This window comes from Colletes latitarsis, chromosome 2 (assembly GCF_051014445.1).
Source record: "Colletes latitarsis isolate SP2378_abdomen chromosome 2, iyColLati1, whole genome shotgun sequence".
Lineage (NCBI taxonomy): Eukaryota > Metazoa > Arthropoda > Insecta > Hymenoptera > Colletidae > Colletes > Colletes latitarsis.
The window spans coordinates 19,572,991-19,597,295 of record NC_135135.1 but is presented as its reverse complement, the minus strand read 5'-3'; the positions used below and the strand labels follow the sequence as shown (position 1 = coordinate 19,597,295).

Here is a 24,305-nt window from a genome sequence, read left to right as displayed (position 1 = left end):
AAGAACTAAATATTACACTGACTTTTTTTCTAATCTAAACTCTCCATTTATATCAAGAATGTCATGATTGCTTTATGAAGAATAAATAAAATTGTTTTATTCCAAAGAAACTTTGTATAAATAATTTCTAATGAACAAAAAAAACACGTCAGAAGTAGCTTATCTCTTATTCATTATCGGAATTATTGTACTTGCCTTCGAAGATTCGTTCCAGGAATTCAACATTTCTTTTGTGATCATAATTGTAACGCTACTGTCACGTCCGTCTGTATTTAATATCTTAACTTCTCCTAAAGAATAAGAACCTGAGCTCGGCATACATAACTCTCCTTCGGAACGCGATGTGTCCGACGAGAATGTTTCGATCTAAAATTATGAAACGTGATTGACGCGAATTTAATTATTAAATTACAGTACGTTGACCGAATAAGTGTTCTCTTACTTTATTCGATTTTATTGCGGATACGCTGTTGGACAATCTGTAATACAAAGAAGTATCAGGAATAAAAATAATACGCAATATCCATAGAATAGGAAACGTTGCAGTAATACGTTAAATAATAAATATTAAACATTCGTTTCTGTACCTATAATTTTGATCAACCGCGCTCGGACAATTCGTTTCCATCGTAGAAAATAAAAGTTTCTTATGCACATCGTCGTACAAGTCCGACAAAATTTTTTCCTTTGCAAATATATTACCGCAGTACGAATTTTTTTGATTCGTTATTCCGTTGGGATCATCATCGTGTGCGTTACTCGTTTGCGGCAGTTTAATTTCATTATCTTCGCGCGTGGGTTCCGCCATATTGGACGAAGTTTTCGAAACGTTTCTCGGAGAGGATTCAAGAGACACGCAATCGCGCAAAGAGTCGGCCGACGAAGCACGACTAACGTTATCAAGCGATTGTTCGGTGATTTTTGTCGTACCCTGAACCAAACGTAACTCCAACGATTTTTCTATTTTTACTTCGGGAATTACAGAATCCTTGCACGGCATGCTTTTAACATTTTCGTGCATCGTTGACGAGCCAATGGGTTCTAAAATAGATTGTTCCGCCCATGAATTCGCATTTTCATTCATATTCTGTGTTCCAACGACTTCCATACTTTTAACTGTTCCATTTACATCATTCTCAGTTCGTTCATCGACGACGTGTATGGGGGGACTCTTTCTAGAACTCTGCTTCAACGACTCGACATTGGTTTCAATTCTGCTTGTTCCCTTGACCGAAGAACCTTCAAAATTTGCGTGCGATGCTTCTTCGACGACTACGGAGGAGTGACTTTTGGAACTATTGTTAGGCTCCGGGCCAACATTTTTACCGCCAGGTTCGTTGGAATTGTTATCTTTCTCGCCCGTTCGGAGACACTCGGGTTTCATGTTTCGTTCCTCGAATTCTGACTTCATGCGTGCCGTTTCAGCCGCGTGGATGTTTGCCGATACTGTGTCGTTTACCGACACATTTTCGGAGATCAACAGCTCTAAGTTCTGCGCTTGAGTAGTTGGTGCATCGTTCTGCAAATGCTGCAACAGACCCTTGATCCAGTTTCCATTGAAAGCGTTTTTAATCTTGTCTTCGATGAACCGTGTCTCTTCCTCCAGGGCGGAATTGATTAAACGTTCCGCCATGTTTCTCGGGTCCCTTGATTCGGGAAAACCTCGCTTCACGATGTCGGAGCATACCACATCGTACAGCGTCTTGTCATCGAAACCACCTTTCTGCAAAATTATCTTTTCAATCTCTTGCGTTGAGGCTATGCGTGGCCTTAAACGTCTATCCTCAATGGCGTCGACGATGGACTTTGAAATCGTCTGCGATGCTGCATTGTCGTTAGTACTTTGTACGTCTGTGCTCGAGGATAAGGGATTCCCCGACGAAGCTGTTAAATTCGAGCTTTGGTCGCTGAAACACGATTTTTTTGCTTCGACGTGCCTCGCAATTTTATCATTACTTTCGTCGTTCTCGTTGGACTCGGAACTCTCCTCGTTCGACTCGTTTCGTACTGGAACTTTGAAGCTTCTCGAGGAGGTAGACTGTTTCCTTGAATCTTGGTCTCTGCTGACGCGCATTGACGTCCTCGTCGGCGCAGGTTTCAAAGTTTTAGCTCCGTGCGGACATTCTTTATCTACGCGTTTACTCGCAGCTGGCAGTCGTTCCTTGGCAATTGGATTCTTTCTTCTCGACTCTGGGTTAAGTTTAGTTTTCGAAGAATGAACGCTGCTCGTCTTCTCGACTTGGCTTTTCGATATTTCGAAATCAAGAGACTCGCTAGTTTCCATCGTTGATTTCTCCTGAATGTGGTATTCCTCCAGTTCGGGTCGCGATAGAAACTTGTCGATGGTTCTCGTCGATCGAGAAACGTCGTTAATTATTTTATCGTACACGGTCAGAACGTTGTCTAACTTCTCTATGGAGGGATAATATAAATTATCTAGATCCTCTGACTCTTTCAAACCCTCTGCAGAAGAATTTGTACTCAAGGATATCAAACTGTCGTTCGTCGAATCTGTTTCTTGAACGTGATATTTTCTGAGAATGCTCGCAAAACGTTCATCGACAATCTTGTGGCGTTCATCCTTTTTGAAAGTCTTCCTACGACTGTCTTCTGCCTCTTTACTGGATGGGACTTGCTTGCAGCGCGTTTTAATTATTTCTTTCGAAGTCGAAGGCTCATCGAATCCTTCTACATCGCGATCTTCCGATTCGACGTGTTTCGGTATTTGTAAGTCTTGCTCCGACATTGTAGTTTCGTCATTCTGAGCCTTCACAGGGTGTTCCGTTTCTTTTAAAACTTCCTCCTCGAATCGTACCTGCTTCAGGTCGTTCTTGGTTCCAGAAGTTGCTTTTCTTAAGTTATCTGTTTCTTCTTTAACAATTTCGACTAATTCCACCTTTTGATCATCCTTCGATTCTTCGTCTGGACCAACAGCAACATCGTTCGAACTTTTCTCGTTCTCCAGAGGCGCTGTCACGTTCTTAACTTCGTCCAATTTTTCCGAGTTCCCCGACGTTCCATTATTTTTTATTAAATCGTAGCCGTCTCCTTCCGAAATTTCTGACGAATCGACGATTTTTCCACCTTCGTTGACCTGTTTCGAGTTCTTCCTTGCTTGTTTGTCGCTCGTCGGTTTTGTATTGATTCGTCGAGGCTCCTCGGGTATCTTCACGAACTTCTCCCTGGGCGCTGAAGAGCCATTTTCTTTCCAGCGATCGTGACAGAGCATGTAAGTTCCAACGTTCGTGCTTTCTTGAATGAAGAACGGGTCCGGTGGTATCCGAATATTCTCCAAATTTTGCGCTATCAAACCCCTCTGGATATTCACAGACGGTCCAACTTGCACAGCAAACGTGCTAGTCTTTTTAATTTTTCCAGCCTCCTGACACGACGATTCGTTAAGGTTCTTAGTTTTGTCATCGTCCCCAGCGACGTCGTTCGCAATTTGCGTCGCGAGTCCTGAATTTCCGAATAACGCTCCGTAGGGCGAAAATTCTTCACAATATTTCTCGGACATTTTGAATTTTGGTGCAGAGTAGTCCGTGGTTCTCTTAGGTCTAACGAGCGGTCTCCCTTCGTTCGAAACCTCTTGCGTTTTAGAATCATCGTAATTGGTGCAAATCCAACCGTTTGCCTCTTGAAATTTGCGCGCCACGCGCTCCCGAACGTACAGCAATTGATCGTTTTCATCGTCCAGAGTCACTTCGTCCGGATATCTACGAGAAACGTCGACATAAAATTTAAGACAGACCACCTAGACAATTTCTTTATTTTACAAACACGGGTCACTCACGCGTTTACGTTTTTTTGAACGCGATTCGAATTAACGGCCATGTTTATTCCCTTGATTTGAATCTGGGCATCTTTGACCAATCTCTCCACGTCCTCGAGAACCGCCGATGTTTCCGGACTGAGGGCAGGAGAAACCGGTAGCGTTATGGTCGATCTCTTAGTGCCAGGCTGCAATCAAAATTACTAGATCACATTTCTTTACAAAGAGAAATAAATGCAAATAAACACCTGATCTTCGTTGACAACGGTAGCTGGAGTGGTTGGAATCTTTTTCGCGCTCCTGACGGTGTCCGTCCTAGAAACGGAACTTTTCGACGTTAGAAGTCTGGCACGACTCCTCTCGGACTTTGTTGGCATCCGACTTTTGCAATAACAATCGCACGTGGACTGCGAATGCATTTTTGAGCGACAAGGCGCGGACGTAGGAAGAACAGGATCCTTGCGCAGATCCAAATATTCTAAAGCATCGTGCTTCTTTCTGCAACAAAACAACAGTCCTAATTATTAGTAAAATGTAACGGGTACTTGAAAAAAAAATTCAATACATTATACGAATGGGGATGAAATGGGCGAAAAAAAGATTTGATTTTCATGCAAAGTCACATAGGAAGAGAAATGTTTTTATTCGTTGAACAGAATGATTCAAAACGATGACTTTAATATTTCGATAGCTTCGTGAACTTCCTGAGAAATATGTCTTCCTTGTCCCGTCTAATCTTTTGTATGATAAGTGTGAGTATTACATACATCACGATCACGACGTAATTGTTAAGGAAGAGTTTTATCGCAGTTGCCACTATAAAAGACGAAACAAAGATGTGAAAGGAAAGGCCCCTTGAACTCTTGCAATTTATTCAAAAGCACAATCTTGGGGACTCGGTTGCAAATATTATAATACTGGTGTGAATTTTTTCTCGTAATTGCTGTTAGTGTTCCTGGTTGCGAAAGTAGTTTTACGTTAAAACTGTTAAAGAATTCCTTGAGATTTACTGCGAGCACAGCTACGTTACTGGCAGGGTTTTTCATCTCGGGGTTACCCGCCGATGATACATACGCGAAATGAGACGAAATATAATTTAATAACAATCATTCAGCAAAAATTTAAAAAATTGTAAATGTAATTTCAAAAGGTACGTGAGTGCCAAAATTGTTACAGAGAATTCAATAAAAAAAAATGTTCGCTAGCAGTGTCTGTAGATTCGTTAAATTGAATTTTGGAGAACGTGCCCCAAGTAAATTCAATATTTATTTGATCGAAAACGAAGCCTCGTGGAGGGCAAATGTATTCAACGTTTTATCTGATATACAGACTGTTTCAAAACGATGGGCCGAAACATGCAAATTCGAAAAGTCCTTTACTGTTTTTAAATCTGAAACTTCGTTTTCGAGATACAGGCGCTTAAAGTTTTCGTCTACGAGAACATCAATGGATTCCAGTTGCCAGTGAGTGTATGGGCGCATCCAGATGGCACCATGCGATAAGATGACTGGAATAGACATGGCGCGTGCCGAAAGTAACATCAATAAATGCTGCGTCTAGATTAAGCGATTCACCGACGTTTCGCAAACGTTGCAGTTCGCAGCTTCAGGATTGGAGACTCTGGTCTGAGGTCTGCTGTTCTAGATCAGCTAATCTATTAAAACTTCGCTGATTAGTTGATGCAACGCACCGCATCAACGACCAATCAAAATCAAAAGAACACGAGGCCTCGGGCCCAGAGCCTCCAGCCCTGAAGATACGAGCTGCAACGTTTGCGAAACGTCGGTGAATCGCTGAATCGAAAGTCATGAATTCGAGTATAGACTAATATAAATAATCTTTCAGATTGTAAAATGACAAAGAACCTCGCCTCTTACGCATTTACGTATTTTAGATATATTTTATTTTCATAAATATTCACGTAATACAGGGTGTTCGGCCACCACTGGTAAAAATTTTAATGGAGGATTCTAGAGGTCAAAATAAGACGAAAATCAAGAATATCAATTTGTTGATAGAGGCTTCGTTATAAAGTTATTAACAATTAAATTCAAAAATTTCAAATCGTTCTGGAAAAATTATTTTTGGTTGCGGGGGTCAATTACAATCATTTTTGGTGAATACACATACCCTCGAAATCCTACCCACTTTCTAAAAAAAAATTCGAGTAAGTGCTGAAAGTTTTGAGTGAAGAAAAAGACTTTCGAATCGTTTTGGAAAAATTATTTTTAGGTGCAGGGGTCAATTGCAAGCATTTTTGGTTATTAGACATACCCCCGAAATCCTACCCACTTTCTACAAAAAAATTCGAAAAGGTGTGAAATTTTTCGACGGAAAAAAAATTTTTCAAATCATTCTAAAAAAATTATTTTCGATTGCAGGGGTTAATTACAATCATTTTTGGTCATTACACATACCCCCGAAATCCTACGCACTTTCGAAAAAAAAATTCCTTACCGAAAATCTAATTAGGCGCCTTTTTTCGACGAAAAAAAAAAATTTCCAATCGTTCTAAAAAAATTATTTTCGGTTGCAGGGGTCAATTGCAATCATTTTTGGTCATTACACATACCCCCGAAATCCTACTCACTTTCGAGAAAAAAATTCAGTACGGGCAGAACTTTAAACGTTAATAACTTTTTAACGAAGCCTCCATCAACAAATTGGTATTCTTGATTTTCTACTTATTTTGGCCTCTAGAATCCCCCATTAAAATTTTTCCCAGGGGTGTCCGAACACCCTGTATTTAATAAGAATGATTGAAATGCAATAAAAGAGAGCAATAGTCTGTGTACAAAAATTTGCTTCGATACAAAAAGAAACAAAAACGTAATAACTCTCGAATAACGAAGTCTCGAGCGTATTAAAGTGCTACTGTTTTCTCGAGACCTTATTCCGTTCGTAGAATTAAACGCGATCAATACTTCGCAGGCAAAAGACGATCGAATATTTTTACAGAAAGCTATAATAAGAAAATCGTCGAAGGTGACGTCGATGCATTTCCAACGTGCTTCCTGCTTTAATGCTTCCGGACCCCAGTGATCAATAACGATACGTCAAAGGTACGTAATTCGCGACGCCATTTAAAGTCGATGTACCAGTGTACGATCGCGCCATACTGGGCGAGTCACTTAACAGCATAATTTAATACACTTCCGACGAATTAAAGTTTCCAAACACCTTGAGTAAACAATATTGAGGTTATCCAATATGGTCAACTATCAGATTAATTTGTATTTCGGACTATTCAAGCAATTTCTTTATTTTACATTTTATAACGTTTTCGATGTTTGATCGTTTTCCAAACCAAAAATATTATAAAGTAGATAGGGGTTGATATGTCGAACAACAAAATTAACAAAAAACTTCATTGTCTCCAAAGTATTCAGAAGTGCCTCCATGTTGAGAAACACTGGTCTAATACGATCCCCAGGCAGGGCAGTGTCTACGTATTTTGGTGCCTGAGGCAATATACATACGACTCTCTTTTCCACTATTATACCGATTTTATTTAATTATAGCAATACCGTAATTCACGTACCACCAACTCCGCAAGTTTCGTAGTTTCACCGCCCATGTAACGGGCCTAGCTTGCCGTGGTTGGCTGCGATAGAAGGAAGCTAAAACTCTTTGGAAATGGACTTTTACTCGCAACAATCCGTTACAAAATACTTTCTTATTCAGTATGCTGTAATGGTTCGTTACTTTTTTTACGCGAAACGTTATTTCTGAGTATAGTGGCGCCATCATCGAACCATAATACATTTTCTTGAAACATGGAGTTCCAACCTACAAAATATGTTCGTTCCTTTAGGGCAAAATGAAAATGCTTCACTACTTTCAGAAAACAATTTTCATTAATCAGAATGTTCGTGTATATGACAATAGATTAAGATGGTTTCAACTACAGTTTCATAAAATAGAAGTAATAGAGTAATTCAGGTTCTATCGATGCAGTACATATGTAGCTCCTCGATTATCCGACCTAGTAAGTGCAATGGTTGGTCGTACAATGGAAAGGGTCGGAAAATCTGAAAATTTTGTTCACCTTCTGTTCACATATAAGTGCTTCGGTCGTCATCTACCATTCGACTAACATTTTACCCATTTACGATTTCAAGTTATCGCGAAGTATAGCCCTATCGCCTTTAAGACTGCCCACGGTTAGTCAACTTCCCCGGGATTCTCGTCCATTGCACGGACAATGGAACGGACACAGGTTCTTCGAAACGAACGGTTCCACGAATTTAACACAATTCCCGATAGACGAAAAAATTCGTCCCGTCGTGATTTTCCAAGGTCCGTTTACGGGCGCGCGTGTTCCGCCGGTACTCACGTACTAATCGTAAACGTTGAGTTATCGAGGCATGGAGGGAACCAAACACGCGCCAGTGAAATTCCTTTCGAAACGGCCGCGGCAGCTTCGTGTTTCGCGATCGTACGATTATCCGAGAATCGACACGCTCTACGATCGGAAAATACGATCACGCTGCGTTCGTGCAGGTGTCGTCGATATATTTGCTGTGTGTGTAGATTGGGCACGTTCTTGCTCAACGACGTCTATCCGCTTTAAGCGCAAACCCGTTGCGCAGACAGCGAAGCGTGGCTGGCATTCGAGCCGTCTGGAAGAGACAGATCAATATGCTGCTTTTCCCGTTTCACCCTGCCCCCCGCCGTGGCGCTGCTCTCGAGCTCCCCTGTTTCTCTCTCTTTGGCCCACCTATCACACAACAGCTGAACATTGGCATTGATTTTCAAAGTTCAGGAAGTCTTCCGAAGCCCGAGAGCTTCGCCGAGTGTTGTGACCAGACTACGCGTCGCGTATACGTACTTTCGGTGGCACGCCGATCGATGCGCGGTCGGTGACGTAAAAATTTGCATAGGAGAATTTTTAATCGCGTTAACACGTTGTTTGCCCCGTCACTGGCGACCAGCACTTTAATCTTACAACGTGTTGCAATATTGTTTACGATGAAAGAACCCTGGCACTTGTAAAATTGTAAATGACTACTTTAATTAAGAATGCTGTAAAATAACTATTCAATTATCGAATATTTCTATGTCTCACACGTTGTAATTTGAACAAATGTCGACATGACACATAAATTTGAGTCGTAGAGGTCTAATAGATAACTGTACTGAGTAATTACGAGTTGGGTTGTGTTTATTTTTTATTCGTCGAGTATTTACAAAGGGAAATGAATGAAACTTCGACTTAAAGAGGTGTGCAATAATCACTCCAGATGAAAATCAGGTTCAAATTAAGCAAGATCGCTCCGTAGCCATCGGTGGGAAATTTTTCTTTCTCAACTGCACAAAGTGGTCTACAATTCATTCGTAACGTGAGAAACGTAATTCATTGATCTCAATCCTAACTACACGTTGGAAAATATTCAATAAATAATTTCTTTAATATGTCGGTACAAAGAAAATAATGTAACGACTGTAACTGAAATATTTCCACGCGTAATTAATGAAACCAGTAAATTATTTTTGTTACGCTACGAATGAATTCTGGTTCATTGTGTGCGCCATTTGCTTTTCAGCCTCATTGATCCGAAGATAAAATTTCAGGAGAGGATATCATTTTTTTTTTACAGGCATTGATCTGGTTTTGGAAGCCAAGCATGTCTGATGACTATGAACAGTATGCACCAAGGTTACTAATGAATCTAACTTATTAATCATTATATACAGGGTGTTCGGCCACCCCTGGGAAAAATTTTAATGGGAGATTTTAGAGGCCAAAATAAGACGAAAATCAAGAATACTAATTTGTTGATTGAGGCTTCATTAAAAAGTTATTAACGTTTAAAGTTTCATCCGTACTGAATTTTTTTCTCGAAAATGGGTAGAATTTCGAGGGTATGTCTAATGACCAAAAATGATTGTAATTGACCCCCGCAACCGAAAATAATTTTTTTAGAATGATTTGAAACTTTTTTTTTCCGTCGAAAAACTTCACACCTTCTCGAATTTTTTTCTAGAAAATGGGTAGGATTTCGAGGGTATGTCTAATGATAAAAAATGATTGCAATTGACCCCCGCAACCGAAAATAATTTTTTCAAAACGATTTGAAATTTTTTTTTTTCGTCGTAAAATTTCACACCTTTTCGAATTTTTTTCTCGAAAGTGGGTAGGATTTCGAGGGCATGTGTAATGACCAAAAATAATTGTAATTGACCCCCACAGCCGAAAATAATTTTTCCAGAACGATTTGAAATTTTTGAATTTAATTTTTAATTACTTTTTAACGAAGCTTCCATCAACAAATTGGTATTCTTGATTTTCGTCTTATTTTGGCCTCTAGAATCTCCCATTAAAATTTTTCCCAGGGTTGGCCGAACAATCTGTATATGGTACAATAAAGTCGATTATTACTATTATAAAATGTTCTCCTTATTGAACTGTAGTCATCCGTTTCCTAAAGTATAGAAGAACAATGGATGCCAAAATGGCGACTGTTCATAGAAATCCAAAACTTTGAAATTTTCCATTTTAACTACTTTGCACGATAAAGAAATGCCTGTCTGCGTGAAAGCACGTAGACGTTAGGGTCAGGGAACGATCATCGCGAGATAAAATGCGTAGAATCGTGCGAGGTAACAACGTAACGATGGTAATGCAAAGGAAAATACACTGCTGCGGCTCGTAAACACGCGAGCAACCGTTCACAGGTGGTCTTCCATGCGTGTCGGTAAATAAAAACACGCAATTATTACACATCAACACATATATTTTTGCTTTTGCATGTTGCATACATACGATAAACAGTACAGTGTTACGCGTTCCTCGAGGTATGGTATACTAGAAAATTTTCATTATCCACTACTACAATTGCTATTCGACGTATTGTTTCATACTTCCGCTTTCTTTCGTGTGTAGTCTGTGTAGCTATACGAGGGAATCATAAAAAATAAACGAAACGAACGATACAAGTGCGTGAGACGACTGTTCGCGAAAAATTCAGAGCAGCTTCTTTATTTCCGTTTCGTGAAACGTTGCGTGAAAACAGTTTTCGTGGCTTGGTCGTCGACAATGAAATTGAATAAAAATGCAAACACGTTATTACGCGTGACATGCCAAAAGAGCGTTAGGTAATACAGACGATAAACAGGCGTTCGTTTATTATTTTTTTTTTCTTTTACAACGAAACGTCTGTTTTCCTTTCTCTCCCGTGCATTGCCCCAATTTCTTTCATCTGGCCGACCGAAAGGAATCGAAAGGCCCGCTATACACATTCGCTGGCTGACCAAAAAAAGCATTTATACGCACCGTCCGAGAATAATAAACGCGTTCATGTCTGGAACCAATTTCTCCGCATCCGCAAAATATCGTCCAAAAATAGTTGGGAAATTGAGCAAGCGTTTTTTTTTTTCCACAACGTATCGATCGCGCAAACTGCGAAAGACAACGAATACCAACGAAAAAAGAGCAACGATCGGCACTCGGACAGAGACGGCCAATATTCGTCTATGAATAGAAATTTTTGAACGAATAGGAGAGACAAGAAATTTCGAATCGAAGCTTCCTTCGAATATAATACTGCCTTTGATTTCATCGAAGAAAGGCCGTTTCTCTAAAGGTTAATTAAACGGCTTATCGGCCATTCGAAATGTCGATTGCTCGAACCGCAGAAACGAACAGTGGTGGTGGTGGGGGGTGATGCCTTGCAAGTATCTACACTCGATGCAAATTGATGTAAAAAGCGAGGCAGTACTGTATCTGAATGAAACAAAATACGCTAATACACAGTCGTACGATATTTCTATTCGTCGTTTGTTATTCGAATGGAAAGCTTGCCCGTCTCTGCGCTTAGACGACGAATTCGACGACCAAACGAAGCCGCGAGAGGATAAAACAGTTTAACCCTCTGTTGCAAGAATTTCATCTTATCTGTCGAAAAAGGAAATTAGTAATTTAAACATTTACGACTTAATCAATGTTTCAGCTAAACGGTAAGTGGCTGAATCTACATAGTTATTAGATGTCCCCGTAAGAAAATGCGTGCGCGAATCCTGTAAAATTTCTCGGTAAATTTTAGAAGGGATCTTCGTTAGGTTCGAGCAGTGTTCTTCAAAGTGCAGGGTACAAAAGGAAATTTAAAATACATCGATCCTCAAAATTTAACAACAGTTAGAATATACAGGGTGTTCAGCCACACCTAGGGAAAATTTTAATGGGAGATTCTAGAGGCCAAAATAAGACGAAAATCAAGAATATCAATTTCTTGACTGAGGCTTCGTTGAAAAGTTATTAACAATTGAATTAAAAAATTTCATATCGTTCTGGAAAAATTATTTTCGGTTGTGGGGGTCAATTACAATCATTTTTGGTGAATAGGGATAACCTTGAAATCCTGCGCATTTTTGAGAAAAAAATTCAGAACAGGCGGAACTTTAAACGTTAATAACTTTTTAACGAAGCCTCCATCAACAAATTGATATTCTTGATTTTGGTCTTATTTTGGCCTCTACAATCTCCCATTAAAATTTTTCCCAGGGTTGGTCGAACACCCTGTATATTTTTCTTGTACCACGACTCTTTCCAATCGAAATAACCAGGTGTGCTGACACTGTGGGGAAAAAAGTATAAAATATAAAATTTGGCGAACAAATAGAAATTTTGTTCTCGATTATCCAGTTGGATGAACGATATTTTAAAACATTTATCGAGTGCGAGGGAGTTTAAAAACCTACCATTTATTTTGGACGCAGAAATTTTCCTGCTTTCTGAGTGGGGGACACCTTTCAAAAAGTTTTAAAAACCACTGCAATAGAAGGTTAACGCCGACCGAAGGTCGAGAGCACAGCTCGCGATCGCGTACGTAACAAACAAAGAGAGATCGTATCTGCGTGAGAAAGTGTCAACTGTCCTTTGTTTTCTGTTTCTTCTTCTTTTTTATTTTTCCTCTAAGTTTCTTTTTTTTTCTTTTTTTTTTTGCAGTTGGGTTTGCAAACCCTTGAACGAGTGCCGTAATCAACTTGATATCGAAGGTAGGAACTACCTGCCTCGGACTAAAAAATATCACGTACAGCCTCTGTAAGTATTGCTACGATCAATTGTGCTCTTTTTCATCGACCCTCCTCTGTCTCTCGTTTCCTCATTCGCGCTCACACGCATTCCTATCTCACTCTCGCACTCTTTCTTTCGTCAATTTTGCACGATACTTCGGTACATAAGTTGCTTACGCCTACGCAGATAGCCTCTACAGTTGCTTCGTTTTAGTCTAGGCGTGCACTGGGCGCACGTTGACGCAGCACAGATTATACTTTGCATCGCACAACGTAGTTACTGTTCGATACAGCTAATGTTTCCGTAAGCGGGACTAATTGGAGATCGAATTCTAAGTCTCCGTGAGACATTTAAGGCACTAAATTATCATAAACGGTGTACAGCAGCCTGTACTCTTGCAATTTAATCTGGACTTCATATAGAAACAAATTACGATAGTATTACTCGTATCGAGGGAAGCAAATGCTTAAAATGTTCGTCATAACTCGAATGTGTCCTAAAAATAAAATTGCTGCTGTCGTATAATAATGTTTCACAAAATTTAGATGACTTACGTTTAAACTGCACCGAGTGCGTAAAATGCAGAAAACTGTGACTCGACTAAAAGTGTCTCGTACAGTTTCTGTGTTAGTCGATTCAAGTTTCACGAAATACTGCGCTGCGTCACCCTGTGCCGGATGTGTACGCTCAGCCTAATTCTCGGCGAAACAACATTATCAAACGACGCCCCGATCGACGAAGAAACGTTCTCAAGTTCCGTGTTGAAGAAGTCAGCACGTTTTCTCGCGATACAAGTCAGCGTAGAACTTGAGAGCTCTGGGCGGCTGATTTTCGTCGACGATCCCCCCCCCCCCCCCAAATCGCCGCTCCAATAATCGGTGCCGATCCGTTTTGTACAAATATATATACAAAAGGAGCTGCTCGCAGCCCGAAATCCTCCCGCGAGAGAACTCTATGTCTGCATTTCAAACCTTCCTCTTCGTTCTTTTTTTCAGTTTTCTTTTTCCTTTTTTTTTTTTACGATTTTAGACATAGCGAGTGTATGGTTCCTATTTGACGGGCGTACTTTTCTTTCCATCAGCAAAAATGAAAAACCAAAAGGCCCTCACTTAAAGTCTAGCGATTAACTAAAGGCGAAAGTGGACGTTACACGTGATCTCGGGTGTCGATCCGTGATGAATGACTGGATAAGAACGATGCTCGCCTCAGTTTTGCCCCTCCCCTTTCTCGGTGTTCTCCAAGCTTTTGAAAGTTACGAGTTTTTTAACCGAAGATGCACACAACGGACTTTTTTTCTTTTTTTTAATTTTTTGCGAGATTTCTCGAAAGAGAGAGAAATACGAAAAGAAAAAAAAAATAAAACACGAAGCGAGACACGCGGCTCGCGCGTCCTTCCACGAAACGATTTACGGACGCGCGCGTTCGCGTGAATGTAACAAAACAACAAGTGAAGAAAGTAAAGACGAAAAAAAAAAAATAATTTAATAGATCACACGCAAAACGAATGCAAATGTTCCTTTTTGTACATTTAAAAATGGTTACTCCTTTAGTCATAAGTTTTATTAATAACGTGGTATGTACACATATACACAATGTACAGAAAAACCCGTACGCTGGGTCTGAATATGTCCGCCATGTTCTTTCTTTTTTTTTTTGTTTTTATCATACAACGAGTGTAACGGTAAAAAGAGTATACAAATAAAAGATTAGAAAAGGACAACCGTCGGATCTGGCCGACGATTAACACCGAAGCGATGCTTTCCGACTTCGGTTAATCCGCGAATCACGCATAGCAGCGTGGTACAAATAAAGTACAATACAACCGTCCCAATTCGTACGGTGTAGCCTGTGTGTGTGTGCGTGTGTGTGTGTTACCGTGTACGTGTACGTGTGTTCGTAATGTGTAATAAGTTTGTAAAGCACGTTCGTGCGTGTCTGTATCTGTGTGTACGTTGTACTTTCAAAAGGAGAGAAAAAAAAAAAAATACACGAAAATTTCGCGATACAACAAACAATAAAGGCGATCGTGCCTAAGTACAAACACAAACCGGACACAAATCTCTCCACGGTTTTTCTGTTTCGTTCGTACAAATTTTCGACCAAAAGAAAACCACGTTCTCCTTTATTCCTCGCGTATTAACCATCCTACGTTAATCCCATATGTACACGTGTGCAGGACCGACGCCAGCGCGCAAAAGTGCCAAAGACTTCTTCTCAAGACCAGTCAAAACAATCCGATCGAGCGAACGATCGATCGAAACAATGTTGCCGTCCGTGAAACGAAAACGCCCGGAAACGACGCGCGTCGCCCGGAAACTAAATTCGTCCACTTTCCCCGACAACGCCAACAACTTCGTGATAATCCAATTTACACCGACAACGTCTTTGGCTCGAGTCGATATGTTGGCCCACGTCGCCAACATTTATCACCATTACCAAAAGTATTTCGGTGAACCTTCACGGTTCCACCATGATACCCCTCTAGGCGAGGGTGCAAAATTTGAGCCCCGTTTAAACTCTACGAGAACCTTTTAAGTTTCTCTCTCCTTCTTTACTTTCAGCCCAGAGCCTGTGGTGTCGTCGCCCAGGATAGTGGCTATCTCCTCTCGCATGAACGCCCATGGCACTTGGCTGTTCGCCAGCGGACATTTCTCTCCGCTTGGACAATAAACCTGTAACGATTGAAATTACCGTCGAATTAGATTCTTGCGTGGCGAATTAAAGGGTAGACAGGGGGTTGCATCAGGTTAACACTGGACAAACGATAACAATTTTCCAATTATACAAGTAGTAATTTACATCTACACTGAATGGCGTGCTAAAAGTTTCAGTTTCCCTTTCTTGTAGGAATCCGCAGAAAAATAAAGCATATAAAACAAAGTACATCTTCTCAGACAATGGAGGTATTATTATGAGCACAAACTTTTCGAACGTGTAGTTTCGCTGCGGTACGTTTTCCAAGAACCATGAATATCTGAGGTCTTCGACCCGATGGAACCCCTTAAACCTGGAACATGGAATAAACCTCACCTCTGTGCCAGCACCCTGTCTCTTTATGCTCTCCCGGCTGCAAGGGAAACAGAATTTGTGGTGCGTCATGCTGGGGCACTGAACGAAGTGCGTGTCTTCAAGACGTTCTTGACACAGGGTACATTTCAGTATCGGTGCTGACACTTGCTCGGCCCCAGCGACTTGGGCGACCGCCCCTTCTGACGACGTTGTCACAGTCGTGGACGACACGTGCCTTGAACCACTGGACCTCCTGCTCGAGGATCCTGCACACGAACGAGACAATCGGTTTTTAAAAATAAATTAATCATCATTACACTATTACGACGATGTGCGAATAAAGTAAGTGTAATAAAATGCCTGGAAACAGAATTATTTACCTGAACTGTTCGGGCTGTGTTGGGAACCTCTGGAGGTGCTGCGTTGTTGAGCGTTTGCAGCTGTAGTCGGTGGGCTTCTGCTGGTAGGGCTTGGATTGTTCGGTTGTTGTGGCACTGATTCTGGCGACGCTAGATTATCCGCGACGGACATGAGCGCGGCCATAGGCGACGGGCCATTCGTCGAACCCTGTGTGACAATAATTATAATTAAATTTGCATGCTCGTACGCGAACACTTATAAATAATCTTTTAAGAATTGTTAAGATGCAAATGTATTCGTGGAATCGTCAACGTGCGACGACCTTAATTACCTGGTGATGATTCGATTGTGAATTATCGTTCGAACCTTCTTGCGCCGGTGGCGGCGGCGGCGGAGGGCTCGTTCGCGGACGAAGAGGCGAACCTCCGCCATTTGCCGCCACATTCGCCGGTGCCAACGGAATAGACGGACCAACGTACGCCCCTGAAAATCAACCAGTTCGATGCACCTTTATTCCTAAGTTCAAATGCGACCTACTATACGCGTTACGAAGTATCGTAACGATTGCCAATCGTCGAAAATCCAAGATATCGTAGCGCGTTTATTTTCATCTGGCTGTTTACATTTTTCCCCGAATATAATCTACGAGAGACGTTTCCTGCTGTGCAGCTTTTAATAAGGCAATGATTCAGATGGGAAGACAGAAATAGATATCCTTTGACCTCGTCGTACAGAGCATAATCGCGATTACGCTTAAACGAAACGAGCCGAGCATAGTTTTATTATCCGTCGTCGTTGCACGTCGGTGCAGGGATCTCGTTTACCGCGGGTCTAAACGACGGACAACTTCGGCCGACTTTCGAACGTTTACGAGCTGAATTATCAGCTGTGCCCGTTAAGTCGATCGAATTTCAATATTACCGGTAGATTTATATTCCAGTGGAGACGCCGCGATCGAGAAACAAGACGTGCCTTCGATATCGCCGGGGCTGTGTACAGAATGCTTTTCGTGACTTATTTACTTTTCATGACCGCGATCGTCGCTCGTACACCGCAGAATGTAGAGTATCCTGGTGGCCTGACTGCTATAGAATGTCACGAGGTTACGCATTTTGATATTGTTTACGAAACACGTTTGAATCATCTTGGAACGCTTCGAGCGAAGAAATCATAAATCACGCGGACACGCCGGAATCCTAAAGCCAATCTATCGGGCAATCCAATCACTTTTTAATCATTTCTTTAAATAATCAATATTTTCGATTAAAACAGCGTTAAAGCAATATTTTTCGATGAACGAACCTCCCCTCCGAGACGCGTCTATTAGCGTCGGACAAATTTTTATTCATGACCAACTAATACGAATTTTAGATTCATTCATAAACTAACATCGGCTTGTGCTTTATTCACAAATTAAAATTCATGAACGGATATTTTAAATCGACATTCAGACGAGCGAAGTCGCGGACAAAAGCTAGTGACTCTAGGCGTCTACCACTGGAATACACCAGTTGTTAATTTCCATAAACGTCCATCATCGGAAATAATATTATCCATTCAGTTTTATCGACGCTACGCAATGGAATTTACTGACAACGCACTACTTCTCGGTTATCGTTCCCATTATTTTTCTCGCCGATGTTTACACGTTCTCGAACCCCCATACGGAGAAACGCATTACCTCGGCGACAGATAAGCGCGAATCGATATTAAAAAACCACGGTTTCGTCACGTTCTACGGAGGACCGTGACACGCGATATCTCGTATATCCAGCTATTCCAGTGCAATGCAGCATCCGCACGTACCTTCCCCCACCATCGAGCCCGGCATACGAGTCACCGAGGTCTCGAGCAGAGAGAGCGTGGTCTGCCATCGAGAAGCCGTGTGACCGGTACTTTTCCGTGACGCGACTTTGATAGAGCAAGGACCGCTGCCGCGTCCCTCTATCTATCTCGAATCATGCGAAGAAACGTAGTCTGGCTGGAGGAAGCGAAGGGAAAGAGTTGGCGCGCGATTCCGAAGGAGAGGTCGGAGGGAAAGAAAGCGCATGCGCGGGTTTTATAACAGACGACATCGCATCACGCACGTAGGCGGCCAGTTTAGTTACACACTGCGCTTTGCACATACGGTCTCTCTCTCGTAGTGAAAATCGTCCACCACTCACCATTATGCACTCGTCGATACGAAAACACATTCGTAATCTGATTCGAACACATATTATTCTCGAACAATTTTAGATTCGTTCGTAAACACGCTTATGTTAAACCTGCTGTTAAATTTTCATTTGTTGGGAAATATTTCGATTTACGAATTAATTAATGATGTTTATGCGTTATTTGCAAACGACATTTGTCAGAACTCTGTTTATAACGAACCCAAACATATTCTGTCTTTATTTAAACACGATATAACCTAGAAATGCAGAATTTTGTACGATGTGGTGCTTCTTTCAGATTGCCCTAGTAAGATTCCCCAAACCACGAGAATACCAAAAATACAAATAAATATTCAATGCATGGATTGACATTGAAAATTTTGCAACGTTCTTTACAATCAAATAAGTAACAGTTTAAATGAAATATTTTCACACTGATTGCAAAAGTACGTTTATATATTATAATTTTATGGGCAACATTAGAAAGGCAAAGAAGGTGGACGATTTTCAGCGGAGGAGACTATAGCTGCTAACCGGTCGACTATAGAGTGGCCTTATTTCGAAAGTATGACCCTCCCCAGTGCATTTTGTCGACGCCGCAGCCGTCAACACGCGTTCACGGTTGACGTCTGTCTACATAGTGTACTGAAAATTTATTCTTAGGCTACGCTTAGGAATTCGAAGATATAACCTCGGTGAATCGTTAATGAAACGAGGAAACAACACGTTTTGACTCACGGCTAGCTAAATGTCACGACTAAATAACAAAATTTGTTTCGCTCTCTGTAGTTTTAAAAATAAAAAAGAAAAGTTCATCTTCCGATCGGTAAGTAAATGTCACGTTGATCGACGCAAAATTCGGTTAGTTATGAAACGATACAAAATATAGATTACGTTTACATATTCTAACATACTTAAATGTTGCCGATAAAAAAAATAAAATACGAAGGTCGAAAACGTTCTATATATAATGCTTGTGATTATCATGGCCAGCGATGAGCGAAATTCTTATCAACATAAAAAGTTTGAATAACGAGTAACGGCTAAACTGTTTATCCGTTACACGTGAAATAGAAATAAAAACTTAAATTATAAAATTAAATATTTCACAACGAGCAGGCAAAAATTCAACAGCTCGGTTGAATACAAATTTTGCCCATCGTCGATCGCGAGTATCTACGACTTTATTTAGGAAAATAGTTACTATCGAACTGCAGTTCCGTGACGCGTTTTACAACACCCCGTATAAAACACGACGAGACACGCAAGACAGGACGAACGCGATAATCGACCAGTGACGTAGGACGAAACCGATGTATACATGCCTCTCTGTATCTGTACGCGATCGATGGAGCATAGTCGAGAACTCGCGAAGCGTGGCGATCATTTCGAAACACGACTCAGAGCTCGCTCTCGTTACTACCGTTGACGGTCGTTGTTTCTCACCAGTTTCTCCTTCATGCGCGCGCTTCTACGCGAATGTATCGAACCAAACTATCGGGTAAAAATCGACGCAATATATTTTCACTATGCAGTTAGTTCGAATCGACATGATTCCAAAAACCAACTGATCACATTTCCAAACTGTTCAGAAATGCAATGTATTTACATTCCATCGGGAGAGTACTAGACGTAACTTCCTTCGCAGAAGAACCGAGCGACGAAAGAACGTAATACGCGCAGATAAAGCGAAACGAGCAATAAATTTAAGTAACCAGGGAGGGAAAAATATCGTACAAGCGGTCAGATAATTGTACGCAGAATTCTACCGACCGGACAGTTTTAACGCGATAAGGGCACGAGGAGGACAGCGTTCGCGTTTGTTATATCTGTTTACGTTGCTATGTGCACGCATTAAAATGCTCGATGTTTAATAAATAAAAATACAAAACACTGCGCCATAAATTTGCCACGGTTTAATCGGGGCGAATTTTGAATCAAATTTATCGATTCAATTCTCAACTTACGAGCATCGTATCGCGTGACGGACGAGTTAACAAAGAAAAATGAAAAATAAAAGAACACGATGCTTTATTTTTCAAAAAATTCTGTCATAACACGTGTTTATTTCCAGACCCTAATCTTTGCCAGCAGCAATCTATTTTTATCAAAACGCGCGTACGTAAATGTGGATTCTATCTTCTGAACGGAAATGCCACCCTCGAGCATAAAAAAAACTAGATAAAAAAAAAAGAGAGAAAAAGCAAATAAACCAATGGATACATCAACGTATAACAATTTTCTATGTGAATTTCGATGTTCTCTAAGTCACAGTCGAAAAGTATTTATAGCCATCAACAGTTAACCACAGCCCTCTGAATGAATACAAAAACGAATTTCTATACCGTACAGACAACAGTCCGAATGTTCCGTTTCTAGAATACCTAATCCCGTGCAATTACCTTATTTCTCCCAAATCCTTCGAATAGAACGGTTTTTAAAACCCGTTAGGATCCCTCAAATATAGATTCTTCGTAGAATTATTTAAAAGCTTAATAATAATCATTAATTACCCTTTCAACGTCATTTAAAGATACTAACGATTTAAGGTCAGGTAACAGAAAAATACCTGGACCGAAGAAACTCAACCACGATATTCCGTTACTTTGCAGAAATATTCTTCTCTATCGTATTTATGGCGTTAAGTCATTAAAACGGTCTATAAATGTTTCAATGACCAGACGAAAACATAGTCTCTTTCTCTTTAAGATAAGGATTACGTCACGAAACGTATTAATAAATATAAAACTGTTTGTTTCGTTTATACGGTGAACGATAAATTGATAATTTCATAGAATGAAAAACTGCGAACGATTCTCTTTATTCGCAGTTTTCCGTCCATGAGCAAAATATTCTGATCATATTTATAGCACGAAGGCGTGCACGATGACGAGACAGATGACCGTTCGTATGGTCACTGCAGCAAGCCATTCGATAACCGTAAACACACGCGTTAAGGTCGAATTAGAAAGTGGCCAGTGTCGAAATAACGGTCGATGACCAAGGTCACCCCGCGACTGTAGGTAGGTACGTGCAGGCAACAACGCGAAGCGAACCAACTCGAGCAGCAACGTCAACCGCTTCGTCAATGAGCCATGTTCAACGAAAAAGGGGGCCACGCTACAGTTACCTTCGCGATGCAGCAAAATATCGTGCTGCACAGACTCGAACCGGTTTCCAAGAAAGTATTACACCAACACGATCGAATTAACAGAAATAATACACTCTACGCGAAAAGGAATACTTTCTACGCAATGCTATGCACAATTCGAACGTAAACATAGTTTACGCTTATTCGATAGAATATGATACTTCGTAGAAAGATTTAGATGCAAGAAAAACAAGAAAATATAGTAGGAACGTTTCATTTCGTTCGTTACGATTCAGCAATGAAATCACGCTCGCAACATATTACCAACGTCGATGTGATTTGTATTAAGCAACAACGGTCTCATTCATTGTATCTAAATATACTGTGTGACGTCATTCGATTGGACGTCACGGCGCGGCAAGTCGGTGTATCTTTTGGTCGTCCTATCACGTGCTCACGTACGTCTCCTTTATACGCGTTTGGACGACTGCCGTTCGTCCCAATGAAGGAACTGGCCGAAGAACAGAGAAAGAGAGAAGAAGGCTACGCCAAGACGACCGTAGTAGGAGGAAAGAGAGAAGGGAGGCGTAACTTCCTTTAACCGCGATGATTCTCCGAAGTCTAAACGCTGAGCACGCGTGTCTTTTAACACACGCATGCGGCTCTTTTCTCCTGCCAGATGGCCACGCGCGCAACTAAAACGCATTCCTATTTTTACTACCAACCGATAACATGAAAAAGAACGCTCGCTCGAGAAGCGTAGACGTTGATTTAATACGAACACGAGCGATTAAAATCGAGCTATGGTAATTGAAAACACCAACGATATTAAATTTCGCGATACGATCGAGGATATCTATAACCCGCCTTCCGAGAATTGTTCAACTTTCGTCCATGATCGATAAAACGAAGGGAAATTTGCAAATACAGCTCAGATACGTAGATGTAAAAAACTACATATATAACGCAAGTATCCACATTGTACCATCTGTGCAACTCACCATTGGCCTTGAATGTAGTGGCGGTCTCGAAACTGGGTGCTCTTACAGGATGCTTCTCCTTGCTTCTATCTTGGACGTAACCAACGGCGAGGCTTACAGCTGGCAAGGAATCGCCCCTGGTCAATGGCGGCCTAACCGGATGCTGTTCCTCCAAGGAAAGCCTCTTCTCCGCGTGTTCGTCTTCATCGATAGTGGAAATACCTCGCTTGAGCTGTGCGATGCCTCTGTTGTGGCTGAGGTTCACGTGATGCGCCACAGCAGCTAGGTGGGCGTTCGGAATTCTCACGTTATTACTCCTCATGCCATTTGCAATTTCATGAGTTTCCTCGTGTTGCCGAGAGATCTGTTGCCTGGTGGTACCAGAGTTAAATTCAGTAATGGAGTTTCGATGGTGAAGCTGCGTATAACTGGCTATATTGTGATGCCTTGAATGGCTCTGACCAGTATTCTGTATCGGTAGAGCGTCTAAATTAGTGGCGCCGTTGTGTTCGGCATGCCCTGTCGTTCTGTATCCTTTTGACGTCGACGATCTGGCTTCTTGAAATCCGTGTGCCTTTTTCATTTGCTTGGCTGACTCCAATACCAAGTCTATCCTGTCGGCGCCTTCGTAATTCACGCAGCCTCGACACACGGGTTCCGAATAGTCCATGATCATGGCCCAAGGCATCCTGGGCAGATCGCACAAGTAGCACTGCGTTCTCTTTCCCATCATTTTGCTATACTGCTTCGTCCGTGAATATTCGGCGAGTCACAATGTGTATCAAGTATCACTCACATCCACTTTTACACACGTCTATTATCCGTTTCTGAATTTCTTCCACGCACACGGAAACGCACAAAATCGATTTTACAGCATAACTCGCCACGAGAGGCTGTAGGAAATTTCTGCGTAAACACCACACAAAAAACGAACTTCACTCCCGGAGAGAATCACTGAATGCTCGCACTGAGTTCCTCGCGTTTTCTTTTCACTCTCGTGTGGTGGCTACATGGATCGACGCGGCGAAACGACGCTCGAGAGTTTGTCGATTATTGCGCCGGGATTTTAGCGAGCGCGTATTACGGGCGCTCGAAGCGAGCTACGCGCCGTAGAGGCGGAGCAGAGAAAAAGAAGAACACGCTTTTCCGGACGCCAGATATTTTTGCCACAAAGTTACCCTTGCAGTGATCGGTTATCGTAATAAACTAATGACTAAGCGTCATTGGTACAACGCACAGACGCACGCTAACGAAAGCGGGGAACCGTATTCTAGGTTGAACACGAGACACGGAGTAATGGTATGCGCGCGACACGACGTGTGCTCGCTCGCCTGGTTGCCGTACGAGGAGACGAACGCTCGAGAATGCGGCGGTAAAGCGGAGCTACGGGTGTCGCTCTCTTCCCCCTTCGCCCGTCGTTTCTTTCCCTCACCCCGCTACCCACTACACGGTCCACGATTCGACAACGACGACGACGACGACACAACGACGGCTACGACGCGCTCCGCCAATCGGGCGTTGTGGCGTCATGGTGCATGACGTCATAATCGCAAAGCTGCGCATGCGCATCGCTAGCGCCCTAGGGGGACACGTAGTCAGCGACCGGGACTCGAGCGCGAACAGACCGATAAAGAGAGAAAGGGAAAGAGAAAAAAAGATGACGATAGCACGCGCGCGCACTCACTCGGTACCCACTCTTCGCAACGAGAGGTCCACTTTACACTCGAGAAAATTCTGCTAACAAACTATTCTTTGATTTTACTGAATATGGATAGATCTTGTAATGTTTTGCAGATTGAATTCGATAATTATTTATTTTCTTAGATGTTTCACGCTAATGTTAGTCCTTTTTTTATTCTACCAGAGTAAATATGCAATCCAGGGTTGGGCTCGTTCGATTGATATTGTAATTGGCGTATAT

General features: G+C 41.6%; 2 protein-coding genes across 6 annotated transcripts in view; both read right to left on the bottom strand.

The window, feature by feature from the left end:
* The window catches only part of LOC143351993 (uncharacterized), a 56,520-nt gene that overhangs the window by 180 nt on the left and 32,035 nt on the right, over window positions 1–24,305 (bottom strand). Inside the window, exons 1-6 of one of the 5 annotated variants that reach the window (XM_076784190.1) lie at window positions 7,821–8,606; window positions 4,021–4,270; window positions 3,794–3,960; window positions 588–3,716; window positions 443–479; window positions 196–366 (exon numbers count right to left, since the gene is read on the bottom strand). In XM_076784190.1, the coding sequence (XP_076640305.1) occupies window positions 196–366; window positions 443–479; window positions 588–3,716; window positions 3,794–3,960; window positions 4,021–4,191 (3,675 nt within the window). In that variant the 5' untranslated portion in view covers window positions 4,192–4,270; window positions 7,821–8,606. Of the gene's footprint in view, window positions 1–195; window positions 367–442; window positions 480–587; window positions 3,717–3,793; window positions 3,961–4,020; window positions 4,271–7,313; window positions 7,343–7,820; window positions 8,607–24,305 lie in introns of those variants that run through there. The other 4 variants (XM_076784191.1, XM_076784192.1, XM_076784193.1 and 1 more) reach the window with 4 other exon arrangements.
* Pits (Protein interacting with Ttk69 and Sin3A) lies at window positions 10,489–23,796 on the bottom strand. Its single transcript, XM_076775843.1, has 5 exons — window positions 22,406–23,796; window positions 16,489–16,640; window positions 16,178–16,364; window positions 15,819–16,063; window positions 10,489–15,460 (listed from the first exon to the last, which is right to left on the bottom strand). Exons 1-5 carry the CDS (start codon window positions 23,115–23,117, stop codon window positions 15,320–15,322), a joined length of 1,437 nt encoding a protein of 478 aa, XP_076631958.1. The 5' UTR covers window positions 23,118–23,796; the 3' UTR covers window positions 10,489–15,319.